The sequence below is a fragment of the Petromyzon marinus genome, unplaced genomic scaffold (assembly GCF_048934315.1).
Source record: "Petromyzon marinus isolate PM22_M1 ecotype Great Lakes invasive population unplaced genomic scaffold, UKy_Petmar_22M1.pri1.0 PM_G_Scaffold_15, whole genome shotgun sequence".
NCBI lineage: Eukaryota > Metazoa > Chordata > Hyperoartia > Petromyzontiformes > Petromyzontidae > Petromyzon > Petromyzon marinus.
The window spans coordinates 3,063,165-3,082,303 of NW_027422706.1; the positions used below are offsets into that span (position 1 = coordinate 3,063,165).

At 47.2% G+C, this 19,139-nt stretch overlaps 1 protein-coding gene across 1 annotated transcript in view; it reads left to right on the forward strand.

Moving 5' to 3' along the window:
* LOC142905345 (3'-5' RNA helicase YTHDC2-like) overlaps window positions 1–18,711 on the forward strand; it is a 56,512-nt gene extending 37,801 nt beyond the window's left edge. Inside the window, exons 19-24 of the mRNA XM_076060084.1 lie at window positions 125–400; window positions 2,278–2,404; window positions 9,641–9,849; window positions 10,661–10,925; window positions 12,607–12,710; window positions 16,105–18,711. Coding sequence (XP_075916199.1) covers window positions 125–400; window positions 2,278–2,404; window positions 9,641–9,849; window positions 10,661–10,925; window positions 12,607–12,710; window positions 16,105–16,491 — 1,368 coding nt within the window. The 3' untranslated portion in view covers window positions 16,492–18,711. The remainder of the gene's footprint in view (window positions 1–124; window positions 401–2,277; window positions 2,405–9,640; window positions 9,850–10,660; window positions 10,926–12,606; window positions 12,711–16,104) is intronic.
* Window positions 18,712–19,139: the final 428 nt, after the last annotated feature.

Below are 19,139 nucleotides of genomic sequence, written 5' to 3' on the forward strand. Positions count from 1 at the left end.
CGCCGGTCCGCGTGCTCTCTAAGGCCGCGTGAAGCGTCACGGGGGCCAGACCCCCAAAGCGCCGTGGCTGACGACGACGCGAAGGCATCAACCCAGGAACGCGCGAGCGTGTTCGTGCTCGCAGGCGATCGACGCGATGGACGACCGGGAGGACCTGACGGAGCTGGGTCATCGCCTGCTGGACCTGCCCGCGGAGCCTCACCTGAGCAAGATGGTGCTGCACGGCGTCGTGCTCAAGTGCCTCGACCCGGTGCTCACCATCGCCTGCTCGCTCGCCTGCCGCGACCCCTTCGCGCCGCCCGGCCAGCCGGCGCACAGACGCGCTGCCGCCGCCTTCTCGCGCAGGAATCTCGCCGCCTTCACGTTCAGCGATCACATGGCCCTGCTCCGGGCATTCCAGGTGGGGTGACTGACGCAGGTTGCAGTTGTCACGTGGGTGGGTGGGAGGGAGGGAGGGGTGTGTTTGGCATGTCGGTCGGTCTGTGAGATTTGCATTTCATCGAGCGCCACTCCGTTACACTGTGGCATTTCGGAGAGCGCTTTCCACGTGATAAGCGACATCCATAATAAAGGTTTTTTGTTGTCGGTTATCGCCACCACCCGACGCAGCCAATTTGTGAGGTTTGTCACATCAACAGAATGAGTTTCGTCTTCAGCACACCGGTGTGTTGGGAGAGTAAACCCACCACATTTAAAATTCAAGCACAAACAAACCTTACTTATTGGCCGTGTCGGGCGGTGGCGGGTTTAACGACACATTTATATTTGCGTGATCTAACCCAAAAAAATATACATTTTTCTGGATATAATTTGTCGTCGAAGCCCACTGCGTTTTTTGGTTTTGGCCATGTTTGTTTGTTGTAGTACGGAGTTCGACTGATGGCCTTAAATCTAAGTTGTCTTGTGGTTGTTGTTGTTGTTTGACTTGCATCCCACTGGGATTTTTGCACACAGCGTTGGTGGTTTACACGGTGCTTTTTCTGGAATATTTTGCTGTTTTTTTCCTGGATTTTCTGTTTTTGCACAAAGTCACAGAGTCACACGTAGCAGTCACTTTAAGATGTTTTTCTCGTTCGCGTTTTGTTGCTTTGTTGCCGTGGCACCACGATTCAAGAGCCGAACGGCTCACAGGGCTCGCCTGCCTGCACCAAATAAATGAAACTGAATACCGATAGGCGACACGCATCATCACACCTCACCCTGGACGCGCTACGAAGGGGCACCCCCTGTGCGGCACCACGAGGTGGCTCAGCACCTGGGCCTGCACGCGGGAAATTCGTCCGTCTACAGCGGGCATCGATTTTTTTGCTCCTGAAAGTGCGATCCAAGCGGTGGTGTAATATTTTGAAAATGGCACGTTTTGGAGCATGACGCATTTAAGGATCTGTAACATCCACTCTAAGGCATTTCTATTTAAAGCTTTCGTGACTGCAAGGATTCATCTTCTTTGGTTCTTTCGGTAAAGTCACCACGTAGAATGAGAATAAAATAATAAATTGATCAAATAAAATAACAATAAAATTCTCACGATGTTTCGGCCACTTGTGTTGTGGCCACTTGTGTTATGGCCGAAACGTCGTGAGAATATTATTGTGTTATACTGGTAGGAACGAAGTTGTAAACTGAGTGTACCAGCCTGCAATAGATTAATGTGTCCGTCCGTCCGTCCCCTTTCAATACTTTAACGAAGTGAAATCTCGTGCTGTTGGGTGTAAAATCAGCAATAGACAGCGCAGAGACTTGTCCTACCAGCCCACCCTGCAGGGACCTGTTATTTTTTTAATCAATGTATTGTTTTATTCTCATTCTACGTGACTTTACCGAAAGAACCAAAGAAGAACACTCTAAGGCAGTCAATTTTTTTTATTATTTTATCAAGCGAGGGCCATCGAGCTACGTGGCTCTTTTTCAGAAGCGACCTGGCCGACAGACGATAGCCCAATGAAGTGGCTTATTGCGTGGAAATTTAACGCAGCCAAATACTTCTGAAACGCACGTTTCTGAATGCGGAGAGAGAACAAAAAACGGAGAAACATCCACGCGACCACGGGGAGAATATGCAAACTCCACGTGTGCAGCGGGCATCAGGGGTCAGGATAAAACTCACGACATCCCGTATACCAGGCGAGGTAGTTAACATCCCGCAACCAAAAAAACCAGGGCCGGCCCGCCAGATTCGAACCGTGAACCTCTGCTGCATCTCCTGCCGGGCCACGTCACCGCCGCCTCTTTAAAAAGTTTATTTCCGTTGCGCTGTCTGCGTCTCCGTCCTGCCAGGCGTGGCAGAAGGCGTGCGCCGGAGGCTCGGAGCGCTCCTTCTGCGAGCGAAGCTTCCTGAGCCGGGGCACCATGGAGATGATCGTCGGCAAGAGGACGCAGCTGTTGGGTCATCTGCGCGCGTCCGGTAGGGCGAGCGGCCGGGTCGGCTCGGAAAGTTTCGGAGGGCGTCCAGCCGGCGGCCGCTGTGATCCTGGGGTACCAGGTTTCGGCTTCCCGTCTGCGATGAAACTGGGTTCTCAAGTGTAGCGACTTCTTGGTCTGAGCCCGGCTACTAATGACTAGCGTAGAGACCCATAGACTCACATAGAGACCCATAGACTCACATTGAGACCCATAGACTCACATAGAGACCCATAGACTCACATAAAGACCCATAGACTCACATAGAGACTCAAATACTCACATAAAGACCCATAGACTCACATAGAGACTCAACTACTCACATAGAGCCCCATAGACTCACATAGAGACCCATAGACTCACATAGAGACTCAAATACTCACATAGAGACCCATAGACTCACATAGAGACCCATAGACTCACATAGAGACACATAGACTCACATAGAGACCCATAGTCTCACATAGAGACCCATAGACTAACAAAGAGGCCCATAGACTCACATAGAGGCCCATAGACTCACATAGAGACCCATAGACTCACATAGAGACCCATAGACTCACATAGAGACCCATAGACTCACACAGAGACCCATAGACTCACATAGAGACCCATAGACTCACATAGGGACCCATAAACTCACACAGGGACCCATAGACTCACATTGAGACCCATAAACTCACACAGGGACCTATAGACTCACATAGAGACCCATAGACTCACATAGGGACCCATAGACTCACATAGAGACCCATAGACTCACATAGAGACCCATAGACTCACATAGGGACCCATAGATTCACAAAGAGACCCATAGACTCACATTGAGACCCATAGACTCACATAGAGACCCATAGACTCACATAGAGACCCATAGACTCACATAGAGACCCATAGACTCACATAGAGACCCATAGACTCACATAGACACCCATAGACTCACATAGGGACCCATAGACTCACATAGAGACCCATAGACTCACATTGAAACCCATAGACTCACATAGAGACCCATAGACTCACATAGAGACTCAAATACTCACATAGAGACCCATAGACTCACATAGAGACCCATAGACTCACATAGAGACCCATAGAATCACATAGGGACCCATAGACTCACATAGAGACCCATAGACTCACATAGAGACCCATAGACTCACATAGAGACCCATAGACTCACATAGAGACCCATGGACTCACATAGAGACCCATATACTCACATAGAGACCCATAGACTCACATAGAGACCCATAGACTCACATAGAGACCCATAGACTCACATAGAGACCCATAGACTCACATAGAGACCCATAGACTCACATAGAGACTCAAATACTCACATAGAGACCCATAGACTCACATAGAGACCCATAGACTCACATAGAGATACATAGACTCACATAGAGACCCATAGTCTCACATAGAGACCCATAGACTCACAAAGAGACCCATAGACTCACATAGAGACCCATAGACTCACATAGAGACCCATAGACTCACATAGAGACCCATAAACTCACACAGGGACCCATAGACTCACATAGAGACCCATAGACTCACATAGAGACCCATAGACTCACATAGAGACCCATAGACTCACATAGAGACCCATAAACTCACACAGGGACCCATAGACTCACATAGAGACCCATAGACTCACATAGAGACCCATAGACTCACATAGAGACCCATAGACTCACATAGAGACCCATAGACTCACATAGAGACCCATAGACTCACATAGAGACCCATAAACTCACATAGAGACCCATAGACTTACATAGAGACCCATAGACTTACATAGAGACCCATACACTCACATAGAGACCCATACACTCACATTGAGACACATAGACTCACATAGTGACCCATAGACTCACATAGAGACTCAAATACTCACATAGAGACCCATAGACTCACATAGAGACCCATAGTCTCACATTGAGACCCATAGACTCACATAGAGACCCATGGACTCACATAGAGACCCATAGACTCACATAGAGACCCATAGACTCACATAGAGACCCATAGACTCACATAGAGACCCATAGACTCACATAGAGACCCATAGACTCACATAGAGACCCATAGACTCACATAGAGACACATAGACTCACATAGTGACCCATAGACTCACATAGAGACTAAAATGCTCACATAGAGACCCATAGACTCACATAGAGACCCATAGACTCACAAAGAGACCCATAGACTCACATAGAGACCCATAGACTCACATAGAGACCCATAGACTCACATATAGAGACCCATAGACTCACATAGAGACCCATAAACTCACACAGGGACCCATAGACTCACATAGAGACCCATAGACTCACACAGGGACCCATAGACTCACATAGAGACCCATAGACTCACAAAGAGACCCATAGACTCACATAGAGACCCATAGACTCACATATAGAGACCCATAGACTCACATAGAGACCCATAAACTCACACAGGGACCCATAGACTCACATAGAGACCCATAGACTCACATAAAGACCCATAGACTCACATAGGGACCCATAGACTCACATAGAGACACATAGACTCACATAGAGACCCATAGACTCAGATAGAGACCCATAGACTCACATAGAGACCCATAGACTCACATAGAGACCCATAGACTCACATTGAGACCCATAGACTCACATAGAGACCCATATACTCACATAGAGACCCATAGACTCACATAGAGACCCATAGACTCACATAGAGACTCAAATACTCACATAGAGACCCATAGACTCACATAGAGACCCATAGACTCACATAGAGACCCATAGACTCAGATAGAGACCCATTTACTCACATAGAGACTCAAATACTCACATAGAGACCCATAGACTCACATAGAGACCCATAGTCTCACATAGGGACCCATAGACTCACACAGTGACACATAGACTCACATAAAGACCCATAGACTCACATAGAGACTCAAATACTCACATAGAGACCCATAGACTCACATAGAGACCCATAGACTCACATAGAGACCCATAGACTCAGATAGAGACCCATAGACTCACATAGAGACCCATAGACTCACATAGAGACACATAGACTCACATAGTGACCCATAGACTCACACAGAGACCCACAGACTCACACAGAGACCAATAGACTCACATAGAGACCCATAAATGTACGGAGACCCTGCAGACATTAGATTGAGATCCATAGTGTCACAGGGACTGAGCTGTAACAATGCCGGGTGCTCAAGTGTAAGGTAGCTGAAGGTCTCATCCCGGCTACTCATGACTCGCATCGAGACCCATAGATTTACAGAGACCCATAGACATTACAAAGAGATCCCTAGCCTCACAGACACTGAGTTATGATTAAACCGGCTTCTTAAGTGTAGCAAGTTTACGGTCTCGGCCAGGTCACCAAATGACCGCACACAAAATAAATCCTATTAAATTTGCTTCTGCACTTAATTTGGCTAAGATTCCAGCTCTGAGAATTTAACATTTTTCAGTTTGACCGTCATGCAACTGATATTAGTCTCATACAACAGAGCGACGTGTCAACTGGAGGTCACTTGAACGGGAGCTCTGTAGTAGCTCTACGATATCCGCCTCCGTTGGTCGCTCTCCATCACGGATGGTTGAGAGACCTCTGAAAGGATGACGCATCTCACGTCACGATGCTTGTGGCACGATGGGAATGATATTGAGGATTGATTTAAGGGAAAAAAAAAACTCGGAATATATATTGTGGTCCGTCTCTTCTTATTGTTGAGAATTCTGCACTAACTCTCCCGGCAGGTTGGCAGCCTTACACACACTGCAGTGTCAACACTTGTGCATCACAGCAAACAGGGTCTGGGTTCGATTTCTGATTTTGGCGACTTTCTGTGTGCAGTTTATTTGTTTGTACAGTTTCCTCTGGTTTCTCTGATTTCATCCCATAGTAAGCACTGGCGGAGCCAGTAGGGGGGGGGGGGGTGGCACGTGCCCAGCCAATGATCCGATCGAAATCCCTAATTTCGATCGGATCATTGGGGTTTATTGGTAATAAATCGGCATTTTGCAACCCCCATATTATTACTACGTGCCAGGGACTCTATGAGATGATAGGTTAATAGTCTGAGTCCACAATTGGCAATAAGTAACGGCAAAGCGGTTATAAGCGACTCACAGAATTGTGCGCAGTTGCGTATATACAGGACACGACTTCGCTGAAGGCATCAACACCTTCAGCGAGCGCGATGCTGATCACAAAACGGGGTTCAAATTCACCCCTCGATCACCGCACACGCGTCGAATAAAGAGCAAGGGACAATTTTTAATTGCTGGAGGGGTTGCCCCCACCTTCCTGAAAAGCCTGGCTTTGCCATTGATAGTAAGTAAATAAATATTAGCATAAAATGTAACTGATATTGGTCAAACATCCCAATGCTGTAAAACAATTATCTATAAATTACTCAATTGGGATCACACACACGGAGCGGCAACATCATCGCACCTCTACCACAAAAACTAGGCAGGACCCTTCTGTGCCATGGTGGGAAAATGTTAACGACCTCGCTTGGTACACAGGAGGTCGTGGGTTCGATCCCGACCCTGACGCCTGCTGCTGCTGTATATTTGGAGTTTGCGTGTCTCTCTCTCCGTGGTCACGTGGATTTTTCTCCGGGTCCTCCCTCCACATTGAGAATCAATGTCACACGTGTCAGAATTTGTTTTCCCATTTTTTCTGGCAACAACAACAGGTGTTAAGATCATTGGTGAAGCCATGTTTCTCGCAAAAGTGCGGAGTTGGCCTGATAACTTTAATCTAAATTGTCTTATGGTTGATCATTGTTTTTTTACCCTTTTATCTGGCAACAAAACTGACACCTTTTTTAAGACAAGGAGTCATGGTTGCGTTGACCACAATACCTGCAGTCAAAACGCAAACAAAAAACACACTCTGATAATATATGCATTAAATTTCGATTTAAAGCTTTCGTGACTGCAATGATTCATCTTCTTTGGTTCTTTCAGTGAAGTCACGTAGAATGAGAATAAAATAATAAATTGATAAAATAAAATAACACAATAATATTCTCACGACGTTTCGGCCACAACACAAGCGGCCTTCATCAGGTGAACGGACGAGACTGTCTGGTAGGACAGCGCTGGAGTGAAAGAGCCACGTTCAGATCACGACCTTTAAGCTGTGTGAGAGGAAACAAAGCGCCTTGACAAAGGAATTAGCATATAATTTAGCATTGAAAAGGCTGAGTGATTAGCTTGTGACTGGTCACAGAAATAGCTATGTTAAAAGTTAAAGCATACACATCCGCAGAGGCACCCCTTGACAAAGGAATTAGCATAGAATTTAGCATTGAAATAGCTAAGTTAAAGCATACATATCCGCAGAGGCACCCCTTGACAAAGGAATTAGCATATAATTTAGCATTGAAATAGCTGAGTGATTAGCTTGTAACTGGTCACAGAAATAGCTACGTTAAAGTCAGAGCATACACATTCACCGAGGCACTTAGTACAAATCAAACAGGAGAATTTAGCATTGAAATAACTAGGCGAATTTAGCATTGAAATAACTGAGTAATTAGCTAGTGACTGGTCACAGAAATGACTATGTTGAAGTCAAGGCCTACACATCTGAGCTATTCACAGTACTATATAGTGAACCAATAAAAAACTAAAATATAAATTACCTTAATGTTATCAATAAACTCTATATTCTCCAATCAGCTAAGCTACCAACAATAAGTCGTTATATATCACAATGCTATATGGCGAAAAAATGGGTGGATTCTTACCCTCAACTTTAGCAACACGAATAGCTACGGGCCCCGTTCAGACGTACGAGTTCATCCATAGTCGGAACAGAGGAGGGAGAGAGAGACAGCTGCGAGGCGCTATTATACTCCATGTTGTAAACCATACCATTAACCGTGGTGTGAGAGGTATTAAGAGTCAATGCTGGCGAAAGAGCTGCGGTCTGAAGGTCATTGTAAAATAAATTAATTAAGAACAGAAATGATTTAAAACATCTTTCCAATGGTTACTAAGCCAGAATCCATCTTCTCGGTTGAAATTGTCTCTGTGCTTGTATATGTGAATGGCCTCATGAACGAATCTCTCATGGTAGCCGGTTGGTTTGCAAAGAACCTCCGTCTTGGAGAAGTCAATGTCATGTGAGCCCACTGAATTATAACAGTGATCTGCCACGGCAGAGGAGTTCGTCCTACCGTGTTTCAAGTCTGCTTTATGTTCGCGGATGCGGTCCGAGATATGTCGTTTGGTTTCTCCAATGTAGCTACTACCACAGAGGCACTTTAGTTTGTAAACGCCCGGGTACTGTATGTCTGGAACAGCATCTTTTACAGATGGAACTAAATCACGGATTTTATGTACTGTCTTGAATCGGACCTGGATCTTGTGTTTATTCAGGATTTTGGAGATCTTTTTAGTGACCCCTGCAATGTAGGGTTAGGTGATGGTTTTGAGTGGCTCCACAAGAGGATCCTTCTTCATGACTGGAGTAATGGCTTTGCGGATTGTGTAGTCAGAGTAACCATTAGCCCTGAGAGCCTGGTGTACGTGCTTGAGTTCACTGGTAATGTGTTCCTGGTCGGATATGCATTGGGCTCTATGGTACAGAGTCTTGATGAGAGAATTCTTCTGGGATGGATGGTGGTGGGAATCCGGTTTCTAGTAAGCATCTGTATGGGTAGCTTTCCTGTAGACAGAGTGGCTCATTGAACCATCATGTCTCCTTTTAATTAAGACATCCAAAAAAGGTAGCTTGCCATCTTTTTCGACCTCCATGGTAAATCTGATGGCTGGGTGTATGGAATTGATGTGGTCGAAGAATATATGCATTGTCCTAGAAACCGATTGGTCCACACCAATGTTTGCATTCTGACCACAAGCATTGTGGTTAATGCAGTGACATGATTAAAAAAACCTCTTCTCATATTTTAGTACTGCCAAAGGATGTCCCATGAAATGGCACACGTTTAGAGTATTTTTGCTACTGCTTTAAATCTCCGCGTGATGATTAGCCACTGTTGCGCTATCATTTGTGTCCAGGTTGCCTCTGAAAAATAGCTACGTGGTTCAGTGGGGCCTCAACTGGTAAAATGTAAATTATTTTACAGTTACGTTTTAAAACACGGTTATCTTTCCTGTGTAAACCAGTGTCACTGACAGTCACACCACTAACAACAACAACAACAATAATAATAATAATCGTGCGCCAGGTTTCGTGCGGCCGAGAGGCGTGGGCGACATCCGCGACCTCAACACGAACTCGGAGAAGTGGCCGGCGGTAAAGGCGGCGCTGGTGGCGGGGCGCTACCCCAACGTGATCCACGTGGATCGCACCACTCAAACGCTCACCACGAGGCTGGAGCGTAAGGTGCACCTCCACCCTTCCTCCTGCGTGCCCGACCAGTGCGTCTTCAATAAGGTACCACCGTGCGTGCACGTGTCCGTATGTGCGCGTGTGTGTGCGTGTGCGTGCGTGCGTGTGTCTGATGATTGCTTGTGTTGCAGTCGAAACGTCGTGATAATTTTATTGTTTTACATTTTTATTATTTTATCGTTTCCCTTCTGTAGGAAAATGCATTAGAAAGATATTAACTCGTAATTAAAACTCAATATCTCATTTAATTGATTGTTCACGCTTACGGTGGCTTTCAGACCGCATCCATTATTTTCGTCTCCCCCCCTCCTCTTTTCCGAACATAGATGGACTCGTCCATCTGAATAACTGACAAATTGCTCTCCGTGGTGCTAACGTTAAAAACAAAACGCCACTTAATAAAATGTCTTGCTGTGGTTTTCACACCTGATGATGATTGCTTGTGTTGCAGTCGAAACGTCGTGAGAATTTTATTGTTTTACATTTTTATTATTTTATCGTTTCCCTTCTAACGCGGTGGTGATTTTACCGAAAGAACCAAGAATATGAATCGCTGCAGTTGCGAAAGCTTTAAATCAAAATGAAACTGAAACAGTCACCGTAAGCGGGGGGGGTATCATCATTCAGTCAAATGGCACGCAAAGTTGACGAGAGCCAATTGGAAGCATTGTTTGCAAGGGATGCTGCTTCACAAAGGTCAACAGGCGGGTGAGACGGTATCGGAGTAACCGATGAGACGTCGCCGTTCGCGAACACACGACGTCTTAAACATCGGCCGTCTCTGCTTTCCCACACCCCCTGCCCGCTCTCACCTCCCCGTGTCTCCCTTATCGTGCGCGGTCCTCCCCCCTCGCAGCAGGAGGGCGTTCCACAGGGGGTGGCGGCGCTTCCCACCGACTGGCTCGTGTTCGGCGAGATGACGCGAGTGCACCGCCTGCCAATTGCTCGCTGCGTCACGGCCGTGAGCCCCGTGGCGGTGGCTCTGTTCGCCGGGGCCCCCCCTCGCCTCACCGCCTCCGCCGCCGCTACCAACGATGTCGGCCGCCAAATGCCACCACCATCGATAGACACCGCCACCGATCGCCACTGCCAACAACAGCCGCCGCCGCTCCACCTTCACCGTAAACACTTTGCACCGCCAGACTAAGGCAGATATACCCCGTGTAGACCTCAAGATAGCTTTGGGGCAAGTGTTGTTAGCAAGCGGCGATGAAGGCCGCCAGGGTGGGTGGCCAGCGCCACGTGAGGCCACCTTTCTGTCCCCAGTGGTGATGTTTGCACACTGCGCCTGGTGCTCCTTTGAGGCTGAGTCGACCTAGGGTCGACATAGGGGAGGCCCGGGAGCGGTTCAGATAATTGTCACCGGTGGCCGTGAGCCAGAATCGAACTCGGGTCGCCGAGTTTTGCAGTGCAGCCTGCTGACCGCTACACTGCCGCTCCTCGCTAATACCACCTAAGACAAATTTCTCCTGTGTTCTACAGAAACTTTTTAATAGTAGGGTTTTTCCCCTTTTTTTCTGGCAAAAAAAACTGAAACCTTTTAACAAGGATTCATGTTACTGCATTAACCGCAATACCTGCAGTCGAAATGCAAACAAAAAAACTACTATGATAATATGATGCATTGTCCTTGAAACTGATTGGTCCACACCAAGGGACGGCTTTCTTTTGAGCCTCGACCCAATTGGTGCTCGACCAGATGACACCACAAGGCGTTCAGCTCAAAGACAATGCCACTATCAAATTAATGAGGGCTCGGGGTGAGCATCTACATCATTAGACCTCCTTTGTCAGTACCAAAATATTATAATAGGGTTTTTACCCTGTTTTCTGGCAGCAAAACTGAAACCTTTTTTGACAAAAAAAAGGGGAAAAACCCTATTATTACATTTTGGTACTGGCAAAGGAGGTATAGTGATGTAGAAACAATTTTAATCAACATTTTTTTTACGTTACTTTACCGAAAGAACCAAGAATATGAATCTCTGCGAGTCACGAAAGTTTCAAGTCAAAAATTCTAAGAGAAACTGTTGTGGAGAGTGCTCTCAGCGATCGTCGATTGTGGTTGACGTGGCTCAAGAAGGGGAGGTGTGGGCACCACCGCACCCCGATGATGTTTGCACACGGCACAAGGCGCTCATTTCAGGCTGAGTCGACCCAACGGGAGTCCGGGGGATTGGTTCAGAATATTCATCACCGATGTTTAGCGGCCAAATACTCGACACAAATCTTTGTGACAGGGCTATCCTGTTTGATGTTGTTACAGACGAGGGTCAAGTTGTTTTGAAATGTTACCAGCCAGAAAGAACCCCTACGTGGTGACTTTACCGAAAGAACCAAGAATATGAATCCCTGCAGTCACGAAAGCTTTAAATCAAATTTTTTTTTTCGCTGCTGTAAATGTCCACATGTCAAGCCACTGTTGAGCTATCATTTGCCGCAGGTTGCATCTGAAAAAGAGCTACACAGCTCAGTGGGCCTTATACCGGCTAAAATAAAAGTAGTGTATAGGTATGTTGAACTTATTTCACACTGTACCTAGCGTAGCCAACCGTGCTTAATCGGAGGTGCGGAGGAACAACAATAAACTAAAACACAAAAAGCAGTTCTAAAGAAATGAGTTTTAAATTTATAGTGTTTACATCGATGATGCCGATGAATTTGGCTCGTGTGCAGGTCACGGCTCGGTGTTTATGAGCCGGTGGTCTCGGGCCGGTGGTCACGGCTCATTGGTCACGGGCCAGTGGTCACGGCTGCTACGGTGACCGCGTCTTGCGTGAACTTGCGCGTGTGCGTGTGCAGTGGAGGGGATTCTACCCGATAGCGGCGACAACGAGATTGAGGAGGAGGTGAACACGGCCGTTCTGCATCTAGACGAGTGGATCAACTTCAAGTTGGACCCCGAGGTGAGTGACGCCGCCACCGCCACCATCGTCGTCGTCGTCGTCATCAGCCATGGTCGTATCCACTGCTGGATGGTGAATGTGTAGAGTTGGCTTTTGTCACTGCTGGATGAAAGCCTCCCCATGCCGCCGCCGCCGCCACCACCTCTCTCAATCGTGCAGTGCAACAAGAACAACAACAACAAGAACAACAACAACAACCCGTTCCGCAGCTGGACGCAAACTCTCATCGCTCCGTCTGCACGGTGGACGTGCTCTCGGACACGTCCGCGTCCCTTGGCTCCCGCTCCGTTATCATTCCTGACCGTTCATCTTCGCTTCTTGACCGTGGCAACGCTCCTGCCCCAAGCCCTCCCTCTGCTTTCTGAACAGTTTAGTATGATGTCATGAACCTCACAATAATGGTTTTTGTTTGGGGTCAGATTGTGTTCAATGTCAATCCGCCGTTAACCCACCACCACCACCACCCGACAGCCAATTTTAGTGAGGTTTGTCACGTCGAACAATACGTGCAAATTAGTTACGACTTCAGCCCACCGGTGTGTCGGAGAGTGAATCCACAACATTCACAATTTGACTACTGTGACGACATTTTGCCAGAAAGTGGCCCAAAGGTGTAACTGATTGGCACGTTTACGTGACACGTGACACATCTTCCTAATTTGCCTCGTCGGGTGGTGCTGGGTTAACGACACATTTATATTTACGCGATCTAACCCATAAAAAAAACCTTTTATCTGTAATATTGGTCGCGAAAGCACGATTACTACTACTGCTGCTGCTGCTGCGTGTGAAACTGTCATTAACCTTTTGATTTAAAGCTTTCGTGACTGCAGTAATTCATATTCTTAGCTCTTTCGGTAAAGTCACGTTGAAGGGAAACAATAAAATAATAAAATAAATATAAGACAATCAAAATTATCACGACGTTTCGACCATAACACAAACGGTCGTCATCAGGTGTGTTGGTCTGCATTAATTAATTTATTTTTAAATGGTGTATTTATTTATAAAAACACGTCAGCGCCACGCGCAGCGATTCGGCAGTTTATTTAGAAGGACTAGTCCATCTATGTTCAAGGGGGGTACCTCTGTTTAGTCCTTGATGAACCAAGTCTTCAATGATTGCGATTACCTGACACCATCGCAATCATTGAAGACTTGGTTCATCAAGGACTAAACACTGAGGTACCCCCCCTGAACATAGATGGACTAGTCCTTCTAAATAAACTGCCAAATCGCTGCGCGTGGCGCTGACGTGTTTTTATAAATAAACAAATACACCGTTTAAAAATAAATAAATTAATGCGAACCGACACACCTGATGACGACCGTTTGTGTTATGGTCGAAACGTCGTGATAATTTTTATTGTCTTATATTTATTTTATTGTTTCCCTTCAACGTGGTGACTTTACCGAAAGAGCTAAGAATATGTCATTAGCCCGTGCGTGTTTTCTCGTGCACGTGTGCGTCGCTCTGTCTCACGGTGCACATTCCCAGCATGAGTGAGGCTGTGAACACGCAAAATACCCGACAAGAAGCCAACAGTCGGATGAGGCTGTCGCGTTGTTCTTAAGAGCCGGCTGCGTGGAGCGCTTCGCCGAGACGGCTGAGAATCCTGGGTTTCACGACCCGATTTTTTTGACCGCCTGCGATTACACCGCGGTGCGCACAGCTGTGGCGACTTGATGGTTTCGACCCCGGCTACCGATGGCCGTACAAACACACCCCATCACATTTACCCTGGTGCGCGTTTTGTTTGTATGTAATTACATCCCGGCTTAATTACAACCGACCTCTGTTGCTAGTCTATGGGTCTCCGTGTGAAGGTGCGTGTGTCTCTGTGGGGCCCCACGGTTACGAGATGTTAACTACGTCGCCTGGTATGAAGGGAGCGCGTGGGTTCAATCCCGACCCTGACGCCTGCTCTATGTTTGCAGTTTGCGTGTTTCCCCCCTTGGTCGTGTGGATTTTTCCCTGGGATCTCCGGTTTTTCCCTCCGCGTTTAGAATGAGCACGCATGCCGAGTATTTGGCCGCTATTAGTGTCCACGTGATAAGCCGCTTTGTTGAGATATTATTTGTGGCCAGGTTCTGAAAAATATCTCTCTAGCTCAGTGGGCCTTACCCGGTGAAATAGAAAGTTTAGTTTTAGTTTGCAGAAGAGTGGACGAGGCTTTCCTGGGGAAACAAGGATCTACGTATCACTACAAATGTAAATTTTTATTTAAAGCTTTCGTGACTGCAGGGATTCATATTCTTGGTTCTTTCGGTAAAGTCACCATGTAGAAGGCAACCAATAAAATAATAAAAATATAAAACAAAATTCTCACGACGTTTCGACTGCAACACAAGCAATCATCATCAGGTGTGAAAACCACAGCAAGAAAATAAAAAAAAAAAATATTGCTGTGGTTTTCACACATGATGATGATTGCTTCTGTTGCAGTTGAAACGTCGTGAGAATTTTATTGCTTCATTTTTTTATTATTTTATTGTTTCCCTTCTATGTGACTTTACCGAAAGAACCAAGAATATAATACAAATGTACTTATAGTAATTTACTTGTTTATCCAGGAGCTGTAGGACTCTTTTTCGGGAGGGTCCTGTAATTGAGTTTTTATTTCAAGATATTTTTTTAGCAAATCGGCGATGAGTCGTGTTTATTATTCACGTGTGAGAGGAAACGGGAGCACCCGAAGAAAACCCACGCCTTGCGCGAGGGGGCAACGCTCTATCCCCGCACAGATGGAAACAGATGGAGATCAGTCCACTTTGCTCTACTGCCTTGTGGCGTACCAGGGGTACGGCTCCCCCTCGACTCTTGCGGCCGGGGAGTTTTAGAACATTGGCGCCGCAATCAACTTCTTTCTTTAAAACTGCTTTTTGTTTTGAGTTTTTTCCCTTTCCTTCACCCTTCACCTCCAATTAGCAAGGTTGGCTACGTACAGTGCGAAAGAAGTTCAACATGCACACATAAAGGGACTCCTCTGCTTACGAATGTTCGACTTACGAACAAACCCGGTCCGTATGTCCAGTTGCCTATTCGGACCGAGAGTCGCGAGCTCAACTGCTGTGCAATAGACGGCGGTGGTGGCTTCTGCATCTGTAGAACGCGAAGAGCCCAGTGGCACCCACATCTGACGGGAGGTTACACAACTTTTAAAGCCATTCCCGGTGCTCAGCGCGCAGTGCCGTACGACGCCGTTAGGAATCGACAGGGGTACAGTTGGCACTTACGGACAAATCGACTTTTACGAACAGACCCCCGGAGCCTATAACTCGTCCCTTAAGTAGAGGAGTCACCGCCCACAACCCTCGCCGCTGCTGCCTCAAAAACGCCGGGCGATTGATCCTCGTCCACGCCCTCCGCTCCGCTCCCCTACCCCCCCGCCAGGCGGCGAACCTGCTGCTGCGGCTGCGGCAGAAGTGGCGCGCGCTGTTCGCGCGCCGCATGCGGGAGCCGTCGCGCGCCCCGTCGCAGGCGGACGAGGCGACGGTGAGCGCCGTCGTCGCGGCGCTGGCCCGCGAGGACGAGGCCCTCGGCCTGCGGCGGCCCACCGGCATCGGCCGGCGGCCGACGATGCCGATCGCTCCCGCGGCGAGGTTTTCGCCCCCGGCGGCGGCCGCGGCGGCGGCTTCGTGGATGGCCGATCGTTGCCGGATGAGTGGCGGTGGTGGTGGTGGTGGTGGAGCCGGTGGTGGTGGAGCCGGTGGTGGTGGTGGTGGAGGTGGGGCCGAGACAAACCGAGGAGTTGCTTGTGACCAAGATGTGAGGCCATGATCGTTTTCACGTTATTTATCGGGCAGGGAGGTCGGTGGCAGTTGTGTAGATAGCAACGATCTGTGGGTCTCTGTGTGAATGTAGAGGTCTGTAGGTCTCTAGGTGAGTGTAAATAGACCTCTATATACATCATTGGCTTAGATCGTCAATTCGCTATACTTGCAACGTGGATGTGAGAGGTCGTGTCACGTCCGTGGCTTGACAGGAGAAATAAAAACACGATTACATATCACTCTGAAACCAGTTCAACACGTAGTCAGTAGGCGTCCGCAACCATTATTATCCGTAATGATGATTTTAAGGTTAAATCGCATCAATATAAATGTGCCGTTAAATCCGCCACCACCCGACACAGCCAATTAGTAGGGTTATTCATGTAAACAAAGCGTGCCAATTCGTTACTGGTACTGCACGCCGGTGGTGTGTTGGAGAGTAAACCCACTACAACATTTACAATCCGTTACTGATACTGCACTCCGGTGGTGTGTTGGAGAGTAAACCCACTACAACATTTACAATTCGTTACTGGTACATCACACCGGTGGTGTGTTGGAGAGTAAACCCACAACAACATTTACAATTCGTTATTGGTACTGCACACGGGTGGTGTGTTGGAGAGTAAACCCACTACAACATTTACAATTCGTTACTGGTACATCACACCGGTGGTGTGTTGGAGAGTAAACCCACTACAACATTTACAATTCGTTATTGGTACTGCACACCGGTGGTGTGTTGGAGAGTAAACCCACTACAACATTTACAATTCGTTATTGGTACTGCACACCGGTGGTGTGTTGGAGAGTAAACCCACTACAACATGTACAATTCGTTACTGGTACTGCACACCGGTGGTGTGTTGGAGAGTAAACCCACTACAACATTTACAATTCGTTACTAGTACTGCACACCGGTGGTGTGTTGGAGAGTAAACCCACTACAACATTTACAATTCGTTACTGGTACATCACACCGGTGGTGTGTTGGAGAGTAAACCCACTACAACATTTACAATTCATTACTGGTACTGCACACCGGTGGGTGTTGGAGAGTAAACCCACTACAACATTTACAATTCGTTACTGGTACTGCACACCGGTGGTGTGTTGGAGAGTAAACCCACTACAACATTTACAATTCGTTACTGGTACATCACACCGGTGGTGTATTGGAGAGTAAACCCACTACAACATTTACAATTTGTTACTGGTACTGCACACCGGTGGTGTGTTGGAGAGTAAACCCACTACAACATTTACAATTCGTTACTGGTACTGCACTCCGGTGGTGTGTTGGAGAGTAAACCCACTACAACATTTACAATCCGTTACTGGTACATCACACCACGGGTGGTGTGTTGGAGAGTAAACCCACTACAACATTTACAATTCGTTACTAGTACTGCACTATGGTGGTGTGTTGGAGAGTAAACCCACTACAACATTTAAAATTCGTTATTGATACAGCACACCGGTGGTGTGTTGGAGAGTAAACCCACTACAACATTTACAATTCATTACTGGTACTGCACACCGGTGGTGTGTTGGAGAGTAAACCCACTACAACATTTACAATTCGTTACTGGTACTGCACACGGGTGGTGTGTTGGAGAGTAAACCCACTACAACATTTACAATTCGTTACTGGTACATCACACCGGTGGTGGTGTGTTGGAGAGTGAACCCACTACAACATTTACAATTCGTTACTGGTACTGCACACCGGTGGTGTGTTGGAGAGTAAACCCACTACAACATTTACAATTCGTTACTGGTACTGCACTCCGGTGGTGTGTTGGAGAGTAAACCCACTACAACATTTACAATTCGTTACTGGTACATCACACCGGTGGTGGTGTGCAGTTCGGGGCTTTGTGTGTGTAAGTTTGTCCGTGCGCGGAGATGAGCCGCGTCAGCTCCTCGCACTGCAAACCCTCTCTTGAGTCCTCTGCCCAGCGGTGGGAAATCACGGCCGCCTTATATCTTGTCGGATCCATCAACTTTCTTCCTCCCTGCCTGGTGCCTTCCAATTCTTCATGCAGCAGACTTCTCTCAGTGCCTCTTTCCCCAACATCCCCCAAACCCTTCGAGAATTTTGAAAAACTTTAAAATTTTATTTCGAACTGTTTGTCGTGTTTAGTTTGCTTGTCCTTCACCCGCACTTACGATTTGCGTGGTTTGGCTGCGAACGGTTGCGAAATAAATTTTGATTTAAAGCTTTCGTGACTGCGGGGATACATATTCTTGGTTCTTTCGGTAAAGTCACCACCACGTAGAAGGGAAACAATAAAATAATACAAATATAGAACAATACAATTCTCACGACGTTTCGACTGCAACACAAGCATGATGATGATTGATGATGATTGATGATGATTGCTTGTGTTGCGGTGCGAAAGAAGCTCAGCGTGCACACAGCTTCCTTTCGTCCAGCTGTCACCTCTGAGAATGTGCCCAATGCACGTGCGTAGCCCTTCCTGGATCGTCGGCGTCACACACACACACACAAAGCGTCGCCTGTTTCATCGCACAGCGCATCGTGACACAGCGTCGTCATGTGCAGCAGCATCAACAGCAACCCTTCTAGAACTTCCTATCACGTGGTTTGTGTCCATACCACGTGTTTAGCCCCTCTTCTGTATTGTCGTC